The following is a 23,243-nucleotide window of genomic DNA, read 5'->3' on the forward strand; positions in this document are numbered from 1 at the left end:
ACTCCTAAGCATACAAAACACAGTGTGTGGCCATCAGTTGGAGAGCGCTTATGGCCACACTCCGTGCATTATCTAAAGACCGGCTTTGGGGTCTCAGCCATGTCTAAAGAAGGCCCCACACACATGCTAACTACTATGGTGGGAGAAGGCCAAGTGAGAACACAAGACAATAAAACACTAACTTTTTTTTTTTGACCGAGGGATACGTGTGAAAGTTAAGGGAGGTAAAAAAAAAGGGAAATAGTGAACGTAACTTGGACTAAGTAGCACAAAAAGCACTTACTCACAAGAAAAACGCCTGCAGCTTAGCAACCACGATGTCTGGCTGTAAAGCTGCAAACAAGATCTGAGGGAAGGAAGGAGATGAAGGGGCATTATGGGTAGGGGAGGAGCTTGGAGCTCGGATCAGATGCTGGTGATACAGCCGTCTCGGATCCGATCCGGATCCAAATAACCACAGGTTGGAGATCAAATGAAGTAATTCAAAAATAAACCACTATGGTGGAACCAAGTCTAAGATAAAAGGGAAAAAGCTCAATAGCTTGAAAAATTAATTTTAACTTTCCAAATGCTACAAACACTCTTGCTAAACATAAAAAGAAGCTTCAGTCCTTGATCAAATCAAACTAAAGCCATAACATAAGGTAAAACAGCCACATAGGCAAAAGACAATCAGAAAGCCAGCTATGTTAGAAACCTCAAAAACAATGCACAAAACTGTGTAGAATTAACAGCAATTATTATTGCATACTCTGAGTATTACTATACAGCCAATCTACTAGCAGATAAATTTAGCTCTAACTTTACCCGATTCCCTCCCTCAACAGTCCCAAAACAATCAGCAGCATCCATACTCCCCCTCCCCCAAATCTCTCAGGAGTAAGTCTTCAGAGTGCTCCCCCAAAAAACACGACTTCCTCTGGGGCAGAACACCATACCAGACTGCCTAGAGGTCAGCCTGAAACAGAACCTCTCAAACAGAGGCTATTTAATATCAGCCTCCATACAGGGTGTGTGTGTTGGATGAGTGGGGAACCCCCTGCACAAAGGTGGAGCATCAACAGACCCAGGCAATTACAGACCAATAAGCCTGCCTAACCTCATTTGTAAAGCTATGGAAAAGATTTTTATAGAATTACTAAACAAGGATACAAGCAATCTACAACCCTCTTGACCTGAGCCAGTTCGTTTTTTTTTTTCAACTGCAGAGCCAGCCTGTTTAATCTGGTCGGTCTTTGAGAAGGTTACTGAAGCAATAGAAGTACACACCACAAATCTAGACCTTGCAAAAGCATTCAGAACCATTCCTCACTCAGATATAGTTTATAAACACACCCATATAAATGTAAATCCCTATATAACTTGCTGGATAGCAAACTGGCTCACCAACAGAACTCAGGAAATTAGGGTGGGGGGATTCTTGTTCCACCAAATGGCTTGTTGCTAGTGCTGTCCCTCAGAATTTGGTCCTCTCCACTCCTCTTTGGGTTTTTATTTCATGGAGGTCAAAAATTAAAGTTATGTACTCACCATAACTATGCATCTGTGTTGCCATTTCATTCTTCCTCAACGTATGGGTCTCGGATCCAACTGGGCCAATCTCTTTAGATTCTTGGATCCAACTCTCGAGCTCTTCCCTTTAAACATAATGCCTCTTGCTTGCTAGATTACCTCAGATTGAGCTTGTTGTTGCTAAATATGCCCGAAGGCATAAATACTTATAATAATAATTGTAATTATAATGAAAAAACAAAACAGAGACAGAATAAGGGTTCTGACTGGGAACAATGTTTCCCACATACCTCAACAGGTCACTCCCAAAGGATAAGATAAGGATGTGGGGAGGGAGTTGAGGAAGAATGAAAATGGACAACACAGATGCAAAGTTATGGTGAGTACATAAGTAAGATCTGATTGCTATTTCCATTCATTACTCAATGTATGGGACAGATTCCCCCAGCTATGATAATTTTGGGTGGCCCTCACAGAAGGATATCCTGGAGAACCGCGGAGCCAAAAGCAGCCCTGTTCCTGGATATGTCGTCCAACTTGTACTGGGCAATAAAGGTATAGGAATTGGACAAAGTGGATGCAGCACAAATATCATCAACTGACGCTCTGGCCCAAAATGCAGATGATGTAGCCATGGATCTAGTCGAATGAGCCTTTGAAGATTTAGGTAAGGACAATCGTCGTCTTAGAGACCTCCTCCTTCCTCAAGGCTGCTACTGAAGGTATTGCCATCCCTATCAGCATCCTAATCAATAGATCTTTAAAAGAATCATACGTACCCAAACTCTGGCGTTCTGCCTTCATCCTTCCTCTTCATAAAGGAGGCAAAAACACTAATATCTCCAACTTCCATCCAATCGCCCTTCTTTCACCCATATCAAAAATTCTTGAAAAATGTGTCCACCACCAACTTATGCCTTTCTTAACCCAAAATAACCTCATAACTCCCACCCAGCATGGTTTCCGCCCTGGCCACAGCACCATTACTGCCTTACTATCCTTCTTAGAAACAGTAAATCGGGCCCGAGACTCCAGATTACTAGTATCCTCAACACTATTTGATCTTTCTAAAACCTTCGACACTATCTCCCACAAACACCTTCTCTTCCATCTCTCCAACCATCATCTCTCCCCTGAAACCCTCTCCTGGTTCTCCAGCTACCTATCTGACAGATCACAAGCTGTCAGATGGAATAACTCTACCTCCTCCTTCCTGCCCACACCCACCAGTGTTCCCCAGGGATCCATCCTTGGACCCATGCTCTTCAACATCTTCATAAATAACCTTCACACTGTCATCCCTGACACAACAGTTATCCAATACGCCGATGACTCCACCTTAGTTTGCGCCGCTGCCAACCTGCCAGAACTACTGACAAAAACTCAAATAGCTTTTTCCACTACCGAGAACTGGATGCACTGCAACCATCTATCTCTCAACTCTAATAAATCTAAAATACTTCTCTTCCCTCCCACCAGGGCCTACTCCTTCAACAAAAATGCTTTCAAAGTCCTTAGCCAAAGCAACACTGCCATAGAAGTGGTTCCTTTTGCAAAACTTCTTGGTATCACGATAAATGAATACCTTAAATTTGATATCCACGTACAACAAACCATCAAGAAAACCCACCAAAAACTTGGTATGCTCTACAGGAATAACCGCTTTCTCTCCAACTCCTCCAGGCATACTTAAGCAACTACCTACCTCCTTCCTTCCTTACTATATGGAGCCCTTCTTCTAACTAACCTGTCTTCTTCCATCACCTCTAAACTTGAAACTTGCTATAATAAAATCTCCAAATTCGCAACCAAATCCAAAACCTCTACTCACCACTGCCTCACCCTACAATCACTGAACTGGCTGGAACTCCCTAACTACCTCGACTACCTCCAACTTACCACCGCTCACAAATTAATATTCTTTCAAATAAGTGCCCAGCACTAACAAAAATCCTTCCCCCTTACATCCCAACCAGATCTCTGAGATCTGAACACCAAAATTTAATCTCTATTCATAAACCTAAACACTCTGCAGGCCAACTCCTTCTCTCTTTCACTGTAGGCAAAAAATGGAACTCTCTCCCTCCCTCACTTAGGACGATACCTGACCCCAAATCCTTCAAGACCCAACTTTTCTCATTTCTATCTTCCAAATGTAAATGCTCCTGCTTTCACCCTACATAAATACAAATACATTTCCCCATAGAGCCTACTAAACTCCTGCTCCAAACTTCACTACATCCTCTCCTTTTCTATTTACCTAACACAAACCTAATCCATCACCTTCTGATCATTCAATTTCTCTCTCTTGACTCCTAGCATGTATATAACGCAAATATCAAGTAATCACTGATGCCTATTTCTTGACAATTGATTCTTATTGCTCTGAATGTAAAAACCTGCAACCTTTGTCTCATTGCATGTATAATGACAATTTATTATTTTACTATACCTGTTTTGTATGAATTTCATACATGTATTTTACCTTTGCATTTGGCATTTTTTGTAACCTCTAATTGTGTTTCTTATGGAGCTTTTCTCCCCGGGTCTCCACTGAAAATGGGCACATTCTGGCCCAGTGGACTTCCCCGGTAATCAAACTGAAATAAATAAATAAATAAATAAATATAAAAGAAATGCAATCTGTTATCCGGTTAGCTAAGGTAACTTTAGACACCGATTTCCCAATTTGTTTTTAGCAAAGGAAACAAAAAGTGGGTCAGTTTTTTTAAATCATTTTGTTCTATGGAGGTAAAAACATTTAAAAGATAGCATGTATTCTCCCTTTCTCTCAAATTTTGGAAAGAAGACTGGTAAATTGATTTCTTCATTCATGCTGGACTCAGAAACATCTTTTGGCAGCAAGGAGGGGTTTTTGTACATAGGGTCACTCTGTCTTTGTGAAAAAACAACCAAATAAGATGGTCTTGAAGAGAGCGCTTGGAGTTCAGAAACTCACTTTGCTGATGTAATGGCAACACGCAAAACTATTTTCCAAGAGAGAAATTTTAGGTCCGACTTAGCCGAAGGTTCAAAGGGGGATTGGGTTAAAGTTTGTAATAAAACAGTGAGACTGCAGGGTGGAGTAGTGTCTCTTACTAGAGGTCTAAGCAGAACAGTACCCTTCAGAAAAGCCTAATAAATTTTAGAAGAAGCTAAGGGGAAGGTATTATGTCCTATGTGGTAATCAGAGATGGCTGCAAGCTGGACTTTTACAGTGGAGAAACTAGCACTCATCCTGAAAATTTTAAACAAGAAAATGTAATACAGCAGGAATTGCAGCTGTAAAGGACTCCAGCTTTCTATGTTCTGTCCAATATGAAAATAACTTCCATTTACTCTTGTAAATCTTTCTGGTAGAAGGTTTTTGAGATAAGGATAAACTCCAATGAACTGGAGAGGAAAGCCTGGACTGTCTCGCCATCATTGGAATTAGAAAAAACATATGGTTAACTTGAGGCCTTGAATGTCTGGATGAATCATTCCCAATGGATGTGATAGTAGATCTGGACTGGGGTCCAGTGTCCAAGGTGGACATAGATGTTAAAACCATAGGAATGGGAACCACACCTGCTCAGGCCAGAAGAGGGCAATAAGGATCACCTTGCTCTTCAACTGTTGTGCTTTCTGGAGGATAAGCATACTGGAGATGGAGGGTTCCAAATGTGGACTAGAACATCTCTGCGCAACTCCCCCTGATGAGGTGAATTAGTGCAAAGAACCTGCTGCACTTGTTGAAGGGAGAGGCAAAGAGGATGCAGCAAGGTTGACCCCAGTGACAAAAAAGCATTTCTGTCATTACAGGATTGAAAGACTACTCATCTGGCATCAGTGTGGTTTTGCTGAGCTAGTGGGGCCAATAAGAGGCATGGCACTTTTAAATGTGGTAGGTGTGCACAATGTTCATACATTGCCAGATTGAAAGAAATTAGAATACCAAGCTTGGATATAACTTTAAAAGCCAAAAGATATAATAGTTGCTACTCAAAAGGAGTAGTATATTTGGTGTTTTGTAAGGCATGCTGGAGCTATTATATAGGCAAAACTGAAAGCCACCTTAGGAATAGAATATATGAGCATACCAGAGATATCAACAAACACAATGACAATAATGCATTATACAGGCATGCATTGGTATGCAAACAGGCAGATTTTAAATTTTGGGTGTTAGAGGAAATTGAAATCCATGGATAGAGGAGGCGATTGGGAGACAAAGTTAGAGTATAGGGAAATGATCTGGCAGCTGAGATTAGACGCATGTAGTGGAAAAGGATTAAATGACCACATCTCTATAACTCCGGCATTAAAAACATTGGCAGTGGACCCAAAGAAAAGGTAGAATGAATAACAATAAAAGGAAGCCTGAAAAACAAGTATCAGTTGAACAAAATTAGTTAACATTTTTAAAGTTTTCAACAATGGTTTTAATTTTTCAATATATTCAATATATATATATATATATATTTTTTTTTAATATATATATATATATATATATATATATATATATATATACATACAATTTTCAATTTCAATATTAATAATTTTTATTTTTAATAATTAATTTTAATAATTTTTCAATATTAATAAGTTAACATTTATCAATATTTGTCTGTTATAAATTCAACAATTTTAATACGTGTCTTCTTATGCATTTTTAACAAGATAGGTTTCTGTTTAATGTGTTCACTCTTACTCAATTTGTACGTTTATCAGTATTTTATGCATATTCATATATATTTTTTATATTACAACTATATATTACAACTATATATTACAACTATATACATTTATATACATATTTTACATTTTATATTCCATACATATGTAATTTATAGTTTATATATTGTAATATACATTCAATCATTTATTTCTATTTATTTCTTTTACATATATTGGGGTAGACATATACATTTATACACATATATATTTTATATACAGTTATTTAACAAAATGTTTATTTACCTATTTAATCACCTATATAATAATCGTTGGATAGGGATGGTTTTAGCAAACAATATTTTTCCATTAAACCATATATATACATTTATATATTTTTTCATATTAACATCAGTTGTGATTTTAGGGTTTTTAATAACAAAAACAATATGCACCTATTTATAATTGTTCTTTTGGTATTATTACAGTACATTATTTTTGCTTTTTCCTGTATCTTTAATAGGTAGTACTGTTCAATAACCTTTATTACACACAATGTTTTTTGCAGTGTTGCTTAGATTTTCTACTGAAGCCTAGCCCTTTTAATTCATAACTATATGCAATTAATTATATAATTGCTCAATTCTCAACCAATGGGTTGACTATACTGTGATATATAATGCAAGATTTGTCAATGGTAACTGGATTCTGAGGAAGTCTCCGGTACAGGAGATTAAAACGCTAAATCAGTTACTTTTCTTTTTATGTGTTTAAAGTACCTTATTTTATGTATCTTATGTTTTGGTCATAATAAATTTTTCAAAATATCCGTTTCAGATCGATTTTTGGATCACCTAAGCAGTGTGGTATGTGGGTAAAGGGACAGCCTTCACTGTATCGGAGCAACGTTGTTAAGTATTGGACTTTGTTTTTGTTTGCAGCCCTCGGGTTGTGTGGTTATCAGTTGGCAATTATTGGTGTTCCGGATACGAGGAGTCAAACCCAGCACATGGATAACAGTACCATGTTGAACGAATTGTTAAGGGTTATCCAAACCCATTCGCAAACGGACATTCCTTTAACAGGTTCTTCCAATGAAATACCTTGTGCGCAAAGCAGCCCGAAGGAGACCAGGGCGACCAGGATGACGTCAGAAGTTCGCGACGTGTTGGCGGGAGATAGAGAGGCTATGGTGGACGATGTTTGTAGAAGGAGAAACGATGGACAGAATCCTTCGACTTTCCACCCAGATGGAACTAATGATAAAACGGAATCACATGCCATGGATATTTACAAAGATATGGACTTCAGTACATGGTTAAATAAATCTTGTGCCTTTTTAAAAGAAAAAGAAAAAATAAAAGAACCAGCGAACAGCTTAACATACAAGGACAAATGTAAGATATTTAAGAAATTATTATTAAAATTTAAATCACTCAGTGTAGAAAATTGGTACTTTGACAAATGTATAAAAGAAAAGGTAGTACCTAAAGTTTTGAGACTGAATAAGTTTCCGAACAACATGAACAGTGATAAAATATTTTTTAAAAGTATTTGTGATATTCTGAATGAATGTGGGCTAGCGATGTTAAAATTAATGATGAAATGCAACACTGATATAATGGAACAAATGAAAAAGGAAATAGATAAGCTGTATGGTGAAATTAATACAGACTTACTATTTCGAGTAGACGAGTATAAGCATGTATATTTTAGAGTACTGTATGATATTGATTCTGCCACCAATATGAAAATTAAAGCAGCTTGAAAGGGACCTTGGTGATTACGAGAAAGGTTGTGCATATGTTGGTGACAGTATAGTTAAGAACCACGGGCGGGGGAAGGGTTCGTACACACCTTATAGGGAAAGATACAACAGGAACAACAATTACAGTGGAGCAGGAAGGGATAGGAATTGGGAGCCAAGACATTGGGAGCAGGGGCAACTGGATCCCAACCAACTATAATACCATAGATATGCACAGGAAGAACACCCTGACATAATGGAAGATGAAAACCACCTTAGAACCGATGCCCCTTTAGGGATGGACGAAACCAGGAGGTCAGAGAGGTTGAGAAACCGGACCCAACAAACATATGCGCAGGTTATGCACACAGGGAGGGTTATAGAGATAGGGGATCTAGAAATGGTTTTGTGTCAAGACACAATAGGTGATTGCAGTACTGAACCAATGACAGTTGTACAGGAACAGGTGGATGTCATTATCCATACTTTCAACAATTTTAATATATTTAATTATACTGACATTTTGATTAACCAAGATTTTTTTTAGTTTGTTCACTAAAGGGTTTACTTTCGTACCTGTCAACAAACCTAGAGTCGAAAACATTATACTGGATATTAAGTTGTTTACACGAAAATTAAATTTTAAACATATATATAAGGATAGAGCAGTCCAAGATAGGGAAAACTCTTTAACTAGACATAGTATATACAATCCTCCCTTACAACATGAAATCTCGAATTTTGAAAAATGTGTCATTAATAGGATACGAAATGGTCATAAGAACAACAATAAAACAAAGTAATTTGACAAAGGCTGAAGAAAAATTACTAAGAGATTTGAGTAGTAATGACAAAATTCGTATAATGAAACCTGATAAAGGGGGAGGGGTGGTTATTATGGATAGATGGGATTACATCAAGAAGATGAAAGATATTTTGGACAAAGAAGAACAGTATGGTTTAGTAACGAAGAATGAGATTAATATATCATACAGGAAGATAGATCTCATTTTGGAAGACAATTTGTTCACAGGAATGATTGATATGGAACTATACACATTTTTAAAAGTACCAAAACCTGTTATTCCGGGTATATTTGGTATACCCAAAATACACAAATCCCTATATAATCCACCCATGCGACCTATAGTGTCATCCCAGGGATCTAAAACCCAGCCTTTGGCTATTTATGTGGACACTATATTAAAAGAATTTAATACAAAATATGATCATATTTTGGTAGATTCATGGGACTTTTTGAAGAAAATTGGTGTGAGTACTTATTCAGACAATATGTTGTTCATTACTATCGATGTCAAAGAATTGTTTTCAGTTATACCTCAAGCCATTGGCTTGGAATGGTTTGAAAAAACACTTGTTGAATTGAAACTGGTGACAGCAGCTGAGTTTAGCATTGTTTTGGAATGTATGGAATTGATATTAAAATATAACTACGTGTACTTTGAGGGGGATTATTACCATCAGAAAGAGGGAGTTGCCATGGGCTCTGCTTGTGCCCCTATGTATGCTAACATTATTATGTTATTTTGGGGGAAAAAAAAAAAAAGAAATATGTGTTCAACTCTGTATACAGTCAATATATTACTAATTATTTTCGTTTCCTGGACGACATTTTTGTTTTATGGTCCGGTTCCTATGACCACATTCAGGATTTTATACAGTATATAAATCAGACAACTACCTTTTTGCATTTTACACATCAAATAGGTATTGAAGAAATACATTTCTTAGATATAAAATTAAGTAAGGATAACCACAGCAAATGCTACAGGTCTAATATATTTAGAAAAGAACATCATTCTAATGCCTATTTACATTTTGACAGTGACCACCCTTATCAACTTAAGAAGAACATTGTAAAAGGACAAATTATTAGGATGGCCAGGATGATCTCTGACGATGCAGAATTTCTAAATGAAATTGATAATGTAGAAAAAATGTTCTGTGAAAGAGGCTACCCTATGGATTTTATTAGCCCTATTAAAGAGGTAATAAATATAATCCTCTGTTAACAAATGATGGGTGTTTGGAGATTACAGTTAGGAATAGTAGTACGAACAGTTCCAATATTCAGAATTTATTTGTAGCAAGTTTTACACCCTATTTGACGATTACATACCATCAAGGTGTAAAATGGTTGAAAAAAAGCATTAATGATACTTGGGAGATGTTCAGGAATATGGCAACGAAAACTGATGTATTCCAATGTGATATTAAATACAGTTTTAGAAGGAACAAGAATATTAAGAACATTACTGAACAGAGAACAACCACAGCTAGTGGGGCCAATAAGAGGCATGGCACTTTTAAATGTGGTAGGTGTGCACAATGTTCATACATTGCCAGATTGAAAGAAATTAGAATACCAAGCTTGGATATAACTTTAAAAGCCAAAAGATATAATAGTTGCTACTCAAAAGGAGTAGTATATTTGGTGTTTTGTAAGGCATGCTGGAGCTATTATATAGGCAAAACTGAACGCCACCTTAGGAATAGAATATATGAGCATACCAGGGATATCAACAAACACAATGACAATAATGCATTATACAGGCATGCATTGGTATGCAAACAGGCAGATTTAAAATTTTGGGTGTTAGAGGAAATTGAACCCATGGATAGAGGAGGCGATTGGGAGACAAAGTTAGAGTATAGGGAAATGATCTGGCAGCTGAGATTAGACGCATGTAGTGGAAAAGGATTAAATGACCACATCTCTATAACTCCGGCATTAAAAACATTGGCAGCGGACCCAAAGAAAAGGTAGAATGAATAACAATAAAAGGAAGCCTGAAAAACAAGTATCAGTTGAACAAAATTAGTTAACATTTTTAAAGTTTTCAACAATGGTTTTAACTTTTCAATATATTCAATATATATACATATTTTTTTTTAATACATATATATATATATATATATATATATATATATATCCATACAATTTTCAATTTCAATATTAATAATTTTTATCATTTTTAACAATTAATTTTTTATAATTTTTCAATATTAATAAGTTAATAACATTTATCAATATTTGTCTCAACAATTTTAATATTTGTCTTCTTATGTATTTTAACAAGATAGGTTTCTGTTTAATGTGTTCACTCTTACTCAATTTGTACGTTTATCAGTATTTTATGCATATTCATATATATTTTTTATATTACAACTATATATTACAACTATATATATTTATATACATATTTTACATTTTATATTTCATACATATGTAATTTATAGTTTATATATTGTTCATAGGTTCATACTAGGCTATCTGCCCTAGGGCATTTATAAGCCTAGCCAGAATGTGTTTGGCTTTCGCCACCCATTTTAAATTTATTTTGCTATGTCCTTTTTCGAGGTTAGTATACTGTGCCTCTGTCTAACAGTGACACAGAAGTGATACCCGGGGTAAACCTACGATCTCCCATCCACTCATCAAGATTCCTCTTGAAGAGAGTCAATGAGGGACTCTGCCTAACCTGGACTGGGATTTTATTCCAGAGTGAAGGGAGCCTCTGGGTTATGAATCTGTCCCTCCAGCATGTCCTATTTATTTCAGTGCTGAGGTTCAAGTCTCTCGAGCGTAGCTCGATGGGATTTGGATTTTCTGAGGTGCAGCATGTCCATTAATTCCAGGTTGGACATGGCTTTATACGTCAGGCACAGATCGCCTCTGAACAGGCGGTATGCCACTGAGTAGAGCTGGAGTTTCTTTAACCAGGCAGCATATGGCATCTGTTTGAGCCCTTTGATCCTCTTGGTGAGGTACTTTTGGGGTCTTTCCAGTTGCTGCAGGTGTCTGGTAAGGTACATCCCAAAAGGGGCATTGTACTCAATTATGGGCCTGATGAGGGATGAGTAAAGAGGCACGATGACCTCCCCTGATCTAGATGTGAATCCCTTCATGATTAGGTGGGCTATATAAAATGTTTTTCTAACCACTTTGGCCATGTGGTTGTCAAATGAGAGACTGCTATCAACTTGGGTCCCCAGGTCCCTAATTACTTCTTCTGTATTTAATGGATTACCACCTATGTGTTAATTTGTGGGCACTTTGTTTTTGCCAAAGGGGATGACTATACACTTTTTGGCATTTAGCTTGAGGCCATGGCTCTGGCACCAGTTGTCTGTTTCTATGAGGCCCTTTTGGAGGATGCTTGTGTCGGCTGGAGAGTCGATTATGGCGCCCAGTTTGCAGTCATCTGCGAACTTGGTCAGCCACAGTCCTTCCGTGTTGGCCTGTACCTCCGAGAAATATATACCGAACAAGAGAGGTCCCAGGACTGAGCCTTGTGGGACACCACTTGTAACTGGTTTGGAGTCTGACATGGCTCCAGCAATTCTAACCATGTGGGTTCTGTCCTTGAGCCAGTTTGCAATCCATCTAGTGACATAGGGGTTATATTTAAGCTGGTGAGCTTATCTATAATGCCCGAGTGGGGTATTGTATCGAAGGCTTTGCGAGGTCCAGGTAGGCTGTGTGGACCACCTTCCCTCGTCAATGGCCTTGGTGACTGTTTCAAAGAAATCAACCAGGTTTAAGAGGCAGGATCTGCCCTTAACAAAGCCAAACTGGGTAGGATCCAGTGTCTGTAGGTCCCCAATATCTTTATTTATGAGGTCCATGATGATCCTTTCCATAGCTTTGCAGACCAAGCTAGTCAGGCTTATGGGGCGATAGTTTCCAGGATCCGTTGAGGCACCACCTTTATAGAGAGGGACCACTGTTGCTGTACGCCACTCTTTGGGCACATATCCTGTAGTAAGGCTGAGATTGAACAGTAGTTTTATGTTTGGGTTTAGCTCTTCTTGGAGTTCATGTAGGACGCAGCCCGGGACGCCGTCTGGTCCCATTGATGCTGTGTTTTTTGCTTTGGAGAGGGCGGCTCTGACCTGAGCATCTGAGATGTCAGGGGGGCAGCACTCTGCTGGGATAGATATTTGCCTTTTGGTGGGGGGAGTTTGCGCTGAACCTGTAAGCTAGGATGTTGGCAATGTCTGTGGGTTCAGTGTATTTTTTGTCATTTTGGACTAATGCTGAGCATATCTGGGAATTACCACCCAGGTTCCTAACATAACTAAAGAAAGCCTTGTGATTATCCTTAGTGTCCTGTGCAATTTTTCTCTCGAAGCTGGCCTTAATCAATTTTATGAGTGCCCGTAGTTTTTTGCTAATACTGATCAGTGATGCCTTCCCTTTTTGGGATTTTGCTCTATCATTTAGTAGCTTCCTCCTTCTATTGTATAGTTTGTTTATGGCTGGGGTCCACCAGACAGGACGTCTGCCTTTGGAGGATTGGGTCTTGGTTTTATTTGGGAACGCATGATCCATGCATTCCTGAAGGTGTTCATAGAATGCAATTATAAAGGATTCTGCGGTCTGGGCCATATTTTCCACAGGCCCGGGGGCTTTGAAGGATTCCACCTCGGTTTTGAGGAGTGTGAAATTTGCTTTAGAGAAGTTTTTCACTGTGGTTTTCTGGGCAGGGGGTGGGGTCGGGATGTGAATATCCAGTGAGATTAGTTTATGGTCTGATCTTACCAGTGAGGGATACACTTCTGGTCTGGAGCATAGAGTCCCCATGTTGGTGATGATCAGGTCCAGTATGTTGTAATATACATTCAATCATATTTATTTCTATTTATTTCTTTTACATATATTGGAATAGACATATACATTTATACACATATATATTTTATATACAGTTATTTAACAAAATGTTTATTTACCTATTTAATCACCTATACAATAATCATTGGATAGGGATGGTTTTAGCAAACACAATATTTTTCCATTAAACCATATATATGCATTTATATATTTTTTCATATCAACATCAATTGTGATTTTAGGGTTTTTAATAACAAAAACAATATGCACCTATTTATAATTGTTCTTTTGGTATTATAACAGTACATTATTTTTGTTTTTTCCTGTATCTTTAATAGGTAGTACTGTTCAACAACCTTTATTACACACAATGTTTTTTGCAGTGTTGCTTAGATTTTCTACTAAAGCCTAGCCCTTTTAATTCATAACTATATGCAATGAATTCATAACTATATGCAATTAATTATATAATTGCTCAATTCTCAACCAATGGGTTGACTATACTGTGATATATAATGCAAGATTTGTCAATGGTAACTGGATTCTGAGGAAGTCTCGGGTACAGGAAATGAAAGCGCTAAATCAGTTACTTTTCTTTTTATGTGTTTAAAGTACCTTATTTTATGTATCTTACGTTTTGGTCACAATAAATTTTTCAAAATATCCGTTTGAGATCGATTTTTGGATCACCTAAGCAGTGTGGTGCGTGGGTAAAGGGACAGCCTTCACTGTATCGGAGCAACGTTGTTAAGTATTGGACTTTGTTTTTGTTTGCAGCTCTCGGGTTGTGTGGTTATCAGTTTTGCTGAGCTTCTCAGCTGAGAGGATGAATTTTCCCAGAATGTGTAAGTGCTACAAGAAAGCGGTTGGAGGAGATCGCCCACTGCCAGACTCTCATTGCATCTCGGCAAAGGGGATAAGATCTGGTTCCACCCATTTGTTGATGTACCAAACTACTGACATATTGTCTGTCTGGATAGCAATCGTACCTAGAGGGTGAGAGTTTTGAAAGGCCTGCAAGGCTAACAGGACCAATCTTAACTCTAAGAAATTAACATGCAAATCAGTCTCTCCTGGGGGGACCACGTACCCTAAACAGTCCATTGCAAGAAATGCCCTCCCCCCCCCCCAATTGGGAGGCATCTGTAGTCACCATGGCCTTCGGGGGAGGAAATATAAATAGATGTCCTTGACAAAGTTCAATGAACTGGATCCACCAAAGTAAGGAGTTCTTGCAGGCTCATGAAATCTTTATGGGATTTGATAACCACACAACCCGAGAGCTGCAAACAAAAACAAAGGATGTCTAAGCATTGACCATTGTACCGACAAGGTCCACTGGAGAATTCTCAAGTGAAGGCAAGCCATGGGTAATAACGGTGATCACTGCAGCCACTGAACTTAAGTCTTGAAGAACCAGTCTCGCTGAAGGACAGGGATGGTCCAGAATCTGTCTGACATGCAACCATAGAGAATGAATTCTTCTCTTAGGTAAGAATGTGAACTGTCTGGCTGTGTCCAGACAAGCTCCTATAAAACTCCAAGACTTGAACTGTTTGAAGATGGAACTTCGAAAGATTTACTGCAGTCCCTAGGAATGAACACAAATGGAATATGCAACCCTTGGGGTTCCCTTCAGAAGCTTGAAATACTGAAATGTCGAAAATCAGTATTTTGAGCCCAAGAAGCCGAATCCATATAATAGCGAAAGTTTAGAAGTGCGAAATTCAAAACCTTGAATACTGGTTTTGAATTTCACGCTTCTAAAATTCCACTATGGTCATGTATTCAGGTGTGTGTGTGTGTGTGTGTGTGTGTGTGTGTGTGTGTGTGTGTGTGTGTGTGTGTGTGTGTGTGTGTGTGTGTGTAAGGGGTTTGGGTAGGGGCTGTAGTGTGTATCAGTGTGTTTTGTTGCTGTGATGTGTGTGTGTGAAGCGAAAGTAGCTTGTGTGGTGGTGTTTTGTGTGTGTTTGTATGTAGTGTGACCTCAGAGTGAGAATATTTAAGTGGGGGGAGCGCAGCCAAGTTCTTTTGGGCTGGCTGTCCTTGTGGAGAATGGTGATGAGACTTACAGCTCAAATCCATTGGGGGGGGGGGGGAATTGGTATAGGATCTGAGGAAGTGAAAGTAGAAAATTACCTGGGATGGGAGAAAACCCTCTCCACTACCTCACAGGCAGTGTGTCCAAGAAAAGTAGAAACCAACCTTGCCAGAGCTGAAGCATACAGCTCAGCCAGTTCTCCACACCTCCATGATCTCTCCTCCAAGGTGTGAGATGGACCCGAGCTGTTCAGTGCCAAGGTTCCAAGGGGATGCGATGGCTACAAAAACCTCGGAGTTGAAGTCAACCTCCCAATCTGGTATCTACGCTTCAGCTCTGAGATTCATCTTGCTCAGTGGGGACTGGAGCCAAACAGGACACAGGAAATCATCCGAGTCAAAGCAGAATATGGTATCTTTGGATCTGCCACCAACTCTCAGTAGTCTCATATCAGATGGCTCCAAAACAGTGGGTTGGATTGAAGAAGGGGTTACTAAAGGGTGTGAAGGTGGCTGAAGTCTCATAGATGCGATGGGAGACAGAGCCGGCAACACCATCTGGATTTGTGCTCCAAGGAACTTCCTCATCATCCTGTCCACATCTACCTCAGAAAGACTTCTGGAGGACCTGATTGAGACAATGATATGGAAGAAAGGTGGGACAACTTCCTGGCATTCTCCCATAAAAATGGAGACTTTAGTCTAGGGGAGACAGGCTCCAGAGAAAATTTAGGACTCCAGATCAGAGGAGACTTTATTGTAGAGGTTGTTGGATCCAATACCTTTTTGATTTGGAGAGCGGCTCTGAACATGGAGCAGATCCAGGAGACCACATAGGAGTGTGCTCCCTGGGCTCCAATGACCTTTGCTTTTTTGAAGGGGGTTTAAGCCCCAGAAGTAGAAGCAATAGTGGAAGGAGGAGCTGGCAAAAGGCCCTTCAGGACCAACTTATTCCACCAGTCATGAATTACCCTCAAATTAAAGTCAACACATATCTCGCAAGGCACCTGCAAATGAAAAGGGTCTAAACAATATACACACTCCCTGTGGGCATCAAAATTGGGTATCTTATGCCCACAGGAAGTGCATTTCTTAAAACCGGTAGGCTTGTCAGCCATACCAACAACTAAACAACAGCCAAGTTATTGAATAAAAAGTTTTTTTTTTCTATATAGCAAAGAAGAAGGGAAAAAGAAAATGATTATCTACCAACAATGGTAGAAATAACAATAAAACTATCTAAACTGCAACAACAAAGGTAAAAGAAGAGTGAACAGAGGAAAGACTAAACAGGTACAATTAGGAATAAGAAAAAATAAAAATTCAATTCTATTTTTACTCACAATACCTATCCTGGCAACCCTAGAGCTCGAGAGAATGCAATCCAGACCAAATCATTAGAGCAGTAAAAAAGATCTGAGGTAATCAGGCAAGCAAGAGGCATTATGGGTAAAGTGAGGAGCTTGAGTGTCAGATCCAAGAATCTAAACAAGACTGGCAGAGTCGGATCCGAGGATCCAATCCAAGACCCATACACTGAGTAATGAATGAAAATGACATTATCAGATCTAATGTTAAGTGCTTGTGGCTGACCAGCTTTGTAGATGACTGAAAATTTGGTGTCATCATAAACTCTCCAGAAGATACCAAAATACTTCTAAATGGCATTTCCTAAACAAATGGTTGGCATCAAAACAATGGCTTAAAAGTTAAACACCAGAAATGTAGAACAGTATTTCTCCAGCATGCATGACATTCCCTGGCAACTATCACACTGAAATATATCTTTTAAAACGTATCCAATAGTTAGGGACCTGGTAAACCATGTACACTATGAAGTGCTCTTTGATCACAATGCAACTACTACTGTGTGAAGGTCCTTTTTCACTGCACAACTTTTCTGTAAGGGTATGGCATCCAAGACCATGGAGGTGATTATTCAACTGCATTCTGCATTTATAAGGCCAGTCATTGACTATAATGCCCCCTTTGGTATATACCTAGCACAACTTAAATGACCACAATGCTTTTTCACCAAGAAAAGGGCCTAAATCATAAAAGCTACACTGGCCATCTCAAAGCTTTGTTCCTCCTTTCAGTATATAGACTACTGAGGGGCAGATCTCTGCCTCGCTCACAGAGTTTCAACTGACCTCATCCTTTCAGACCTACTACACATTCGCAAGTCCAACAGTGGCAGAAACATCTGCTCAATAAATATTAACTTCTTCTGCAACTTGAACAGAATATGCGTGCAGGGCAAATATCTTTCAGAGGATATCACTTCGCTGGAACAGTCTTTCTCTCCACGTAAAGCAAAGTTCACATACTACCCTACTCAAGCATAATCTGGACGAATGGAAGGGAAACAACTTTCGCATCCAGATTAGCACCCTTGCCCCTTTTGCATAAGGGTAACATGTAAATGTCTGCCCAGATCTGGTTATTTGTACTTAAAATACAAGGGCTCTGTGTTAATTGTAGTTATAATACTAGAGCAAATAAATCTCTTGAGAATGCATGGCAAGGCCTCTGAAGATCCTCATGGATCAATACCCGAGTAAGTATCTATAAACTTATGAACTAGTGCAACATGACAGTGGAAAGTTATTTAGTTCTAGGAACACACAATGGGGATATCAGAATTCATAAAACCAACAAAGCTGCAGACATCTTACAATTAACGGTATATAGCATTTTATGTGGTGACTATTACATAATAAACTATCTACGAAATTGAAGATGAAATATTAGGCAGCTACTTCTAGGAAGTCTAATGTGAAGGAAAACTACTCAATATGTTTTATAATCTGAAGTAGGATAAAGGAACACTACAAATTAGATATATGAGAATATTAAGTGTTCTAAACAGAAAAGATACAAGAGAATGTAAGCGGTCTAAACAGAATAATTTTAAAGTGAATTGTCACACTTGGTGACTTGTCTTTTAACACCATCACATGTGACACAAAGTGCAGATTAGCATTTCTGCCCTACTAGCGAACATTTTAGTGAGAGTATGAACTTTAATTAGCTGCTGTTAAATTTGTTTTCACTGCGCTGATGCCACTGAAAGTTAAAGATGATTTTTAACCTCAATGACATCAACTCAGTGAAAACATGAAATGTGCCCATAGGCTTTAATGGACACATTTTGCAAAGGCACAGAAATGTGCTCTCTAAAGTCTATGGAACAGCCCTTAGCTGAAGTCAACATGGGAAATCCTAAATTTATTTGGGCTATGAAATGAATAAAAAGTTAAAGCATTTTATTAAAAACACAATTCAAATAACTATGAAGTGACTAGGAAAAAGTGCATTGGGCAGTTAATTTATCCACCTTGATGCACTCGTAAAGTGTGACAATACACTAACAGAAAATAACATTTTGAATTCAAATTCATACTCTAAAATGTTCGCTAGTAGGGCAGAAATGCTAATCTACACTTTGTGCCACATGTGATGGTGTTAAAAGACAAGTCACCAAGTGTGACAATTCATTTTAAAATTATTCTGTTTAGGCCACTTACATTCTCTTGTATCTTTTCTGTTTAGAACACTGAATATTGTCTCTGTGAATGGCATTCAAACTTATGAATATATTCTAGAAAAAGAGATGAACTAGGTTTACAGACCAACCAAGTCTGTCTGTGGCAAGTTGGGAAAGGCTGACATGTCGTCCTATTATACAAGATGAAGTGGCTTAACAAAAGGGAGGTGGAAAGGCCTGAAAGATTATTGGATGGGTGTGTTCTGCTGTGTGACTTTATATTACTTTTTTGTCAGCTACTCCCACCTATGTTGTAAAGGTTTCTTTGGCTGTAACAGTCTGAAGTAGTGAGATGAATCTTTACTTGATTTGTATTTTGGAATCGTAAAAAGCACTCTACACTTTTTGATAAGCACTACAGGATCTTCAGTGTCTACATAAACTACCACCTATTCATGACTGTTTGGTTTAACAGTTCATCTGAAAGATGGCACCTTAGGATTGCATCACCCCCCCCCCCCCCCAATGTGGCATTGCAGAATTAATAATGCAAAATGAATTCAAGCACAAGATATGGAAGCAAAACCACAGACTTCTGACTTTCTTGGCATCAAACACAAGGGCATAAGAGGCTTAGCTAAATGCTAAAACCCACTTATACTGCTTCAGCTCCAAGGAAGAAAAGATATGGTACCAGGCCTTCTCAAGGAATGGGACCTAACCAAAAGAACCATGTAAGCACCATCCCTTTAGTAGTGTGAGGAGAGTTTGGAAAGAAAGCTCATTTTCCCCTCAGCAAGCAACAGAGATAGTCTCCAGAGAGCCACAGTGAAGACCTGCTCCACAGATGTGATCAAAGTCCACTCCTGTTCATGCAGGCATTCTAACATCACATCCTGCTTTGCCCAATTCCTTCAAAAAAGAGCTCACATGGAAAGAGACTAAAAAGGCTGAACCACCTCCTTTCCCAATACCCATAATTTCCACAGGCCATTCACAGAGACAAACTAGGGAGGCCACACTAAGTAGGGCTCAAGAACAAAAAAGGGGACAAAGTGAGCAGTATCGCAACTACCACAATGAGACCCAAGATACACTGTAAGGGGATGGGGAGCCACAGAAGTGGAGGGCTCTCTCACTGTAATTAAATGGACTCCTCCTGAACCAAGACCTCAACCTAGCACACTGTCAGTGTGCCTCCAGTAAATGCCAGAAATTCTGGGAATGTTCCAAGCCCTCTAAACCTCAAGTCACTTGCAAGGCAAGTAACATATGATGTTCCCAAAATAGACATAACATTAAAAACTAAATAGACAACAGATAGTGATTGATTTATGCCTTAAACATTTTAAGAACCTGGTTTAAGTAAGTTCTGGTTCTGATTACAGGCATGTGGCAATGTTTTGGCAAGCATAAGGTAATGTTTCAAAGTATTGTCTCCACTTTCAAAAAAAGCAGACAACTTATTTTATTAATGATTCCCTTTTACTTTCTTCCAAGATAAAGAACTCTGAATAGAAACTGGTGGTGGTGGTGTGACAGAATATCTAGCATTTGAGCTATGAACATATGTACAGACATACAACTGTGATGCTAGTGGGTAAAGCTTTTAAAACTTGCAGAATCCTCATGAATGTACAGCCAAAACTCTCACAATTTAGTGATGTCACCATCACATCTCATACTACGGAATGGTTACAATAATTCAATAGCACTGATGTTTGTGGCCTTAGCAAAATCAGCACTTTCCTAAATAACGGTACAATTTATGTTCTCTGATCATCACAAATCTCAGAGCTGACCAAAAAGCACTGCTTATCTCCAACAGTATGCAAATATGACTTCTAAATCTGGGCTAATGAAGAGAACTGTATTTAAAGAAGATGAAAATCTGTTTAAGCCCACCAAGCTTTAGGGAGTAATGGTCCCAGGTGGTCTATATCCATTAACTTCCAAAGGCTTTCTATACATCAAATCCCAAAAGTATTGGAATACCACAATGCTGACCTATGGAAGGACATCACAATTAATCATCAAGGGTATCTCTTCCAAAATCAAGGCAGTTATTGTTCCCATGCACTCTGCCCTGGTTAAACTCATTACAGAATATAATGCACCTTTTGGTAGTACATGTCTCATTAAACACATCAAAAAAGTCACAAAACCACAAAGATTCCCATATAAAATCTCTGTCTTTTAAGATCTTAGCTATCAGGAAAGGCTGGAGTCACTCTCCTTATACTCACTAGTATTAAGAACTTCGAGGGGATATTTATGCCTTATTTTGCATGCCCTCAGGGATCTCATTATGCAAGATCTCCTTTTTCTTGATATGTCAAACTGTACAATCAACACTACAATAAGAGATTTGAATTTATATCAGAGAATAAATAAAACTAAATGAAGAGATCGTTTATCACCTAAAACCTTCCCTTGTTCTGGAAGAAAATCCTTTTACATGTGAAGCACTGAAATGCCCTGTCTACCTTCAAACATGCGTTAGACAATTGGATGGATAGCCTAAAATACATTCCAGGACTTACAGGCCTTGCCCGTGGCCTTATCCTCCTTGAAAAGCTTAGTGAAATTGGAGGGTGGTTATTGGCAAGGCACACATGGCCTCTGATCTAATGGTCTTGTATTTCCTGTTTCCTATGAAATGGGTCTAAGTTAGAGATACTAGGGATAATAAAACTGGAGGAAAGGTCTGAAAAGCAAATTTAAAAGAATTTCAAAAAAGCCTCTTCTCTAATGAATTACTGATTATGAACTAATCAAAAAACACAATGCAATGACAAGAGTACTTACTCAACAGGTTTGCTGTCATTTCCAGGCAATATTTTAACATAGGATTTGGGAAACCAGCCCTTTTCTCCATGAACTTCTCCAAACCACCAGTTCTCCTGCTGCTCTAGAACATTGATTACGTCTTCTTTGGAAAAGTTCAAATGGTTGTCTTTTTTTGCAGTCCAGGAACAAAGTGCTTGTGCTTTCAAATTTTCTACTACTTGACCCTGTAGACAAAAAACAAAAAGGAAGGGTTCAAGAAGTGAATCAATAGTTTTTACACTCTGCAGCTATCCCATGAACACTTAAAAGTACCAACATTCGATGCATACAAAAAACAGTAGTATAATGCAAACTAGAAATGCAAAACATGACAGCAGATACCAGCTTTCACCAAGCCTAATCCTCCTACAATTCACTTATCTACTTAATAAACTGCAAGTTTCAAGTCAATAATATACCTTCATACTGCTCCCAACTAAAACTACCCTGTTTCTACATTACAATGTTCCTCTTCATGACTCAACACTGGAACCAGTTTAATCTCCTGAAACCAACCTATCTGAAGGCCAGTCTGCCAAATTTGTCAGCCCAAACTTTCTGTACACTGAACCTGGGGATATCTAGTATACAGGCAAAAAAAGGAAGATTTTAAATTTACTTCTCTTTACTACTTAATGCTAAACAGCTGAACCAATATTGTTAAGACACTGGAATTATTACATAAAGATGAGGAATATGGGTAACCACTGCCCCAACCTACTTGTAATGGAGGGGTGTGTGCAAATGTTTATGACCAGTTGCGAGTCTGTAAGCATATGAGCACACATGCATGCAGAAGTATATATCTGGGGACAGGTTAAAAAGAAAGTTTGTGGTAGTAACATGGTTAAAAATGCTGGGCTTCAGTAGCTATCTGAGGATATACCTAAAAAGGAAAAAAAATGTCTGCAACATGTATTCACAACACCCAGACAAAAAAAAAATACACATTTCTGAATTTCATCTGAGACATGCGTCTACTTCTAGATAATTCCTACTTTTTTTCCTTAAGGTGCTTCCTCCTCCTAGACTTTAATTCCCTTCAGGTATCTGAAAGTTTGTACCACACTTCTGCCTCCTTTAACCAGTGACATTCATATGAAGTTGAGAAGTCTTTCTTCATGAATCATCCAATGTAAAATCTGAACCATTCTGTCTGTCCCCTAAACAGCCTGCAGGCAATGCATCAGTACAGGTGCACTCAGCAAAACTACACAAAGGGTCAAATTAACCATACAGAATAACTTTTTTATGGTGGCTCTTGTTATTCCTCCTACTATCCGCTTGGCCCTTCTCTTTAATACCCTCTTCCAATGTAATTATCACTATTAAGT

The 23,243-nt window shown here is 38.5% G+C and overlaps 1 protein-coding gene across 1 annotated transcript in view; it reads right to left on the reverse strand.

Moving 5' to 3' along the window:
• The window catches only part of ITSN2 (intersectin 2), a 3,295,579-nt gene that overhangs the window by 1,526,142 nt on the left and 1,746,194 nt on the right, over positions 1 to 23,243 (reverse strand). The window contains exon 20 of the mRNA XM_044063555.1: positions 21,889 to 22,094. Within this exon, the coding sequence (XP_043919490.1) occupies positions 21,889 to 22,094 (206 nt within the window). The remainder of the gene's footprint in view (positions 1 to 21,888; positions 22,095 to 23,243) is intronic.

The sequence above is a fragment of the Protopterus annectens genome, chromosome 2.part1 (genome assembly GCF_019279795.1).
Source record: "Protopterus annectens isolate FY-2018-M chromosome 2.part1, PAN1.0, whole genome shotgun sequence".
Classification (NCBI taxonomy): Eukaryota; Metazoa; Chordata; order Ceratodontiformes; family Protopteridae; genus Protopterus; species Protopterus annectens.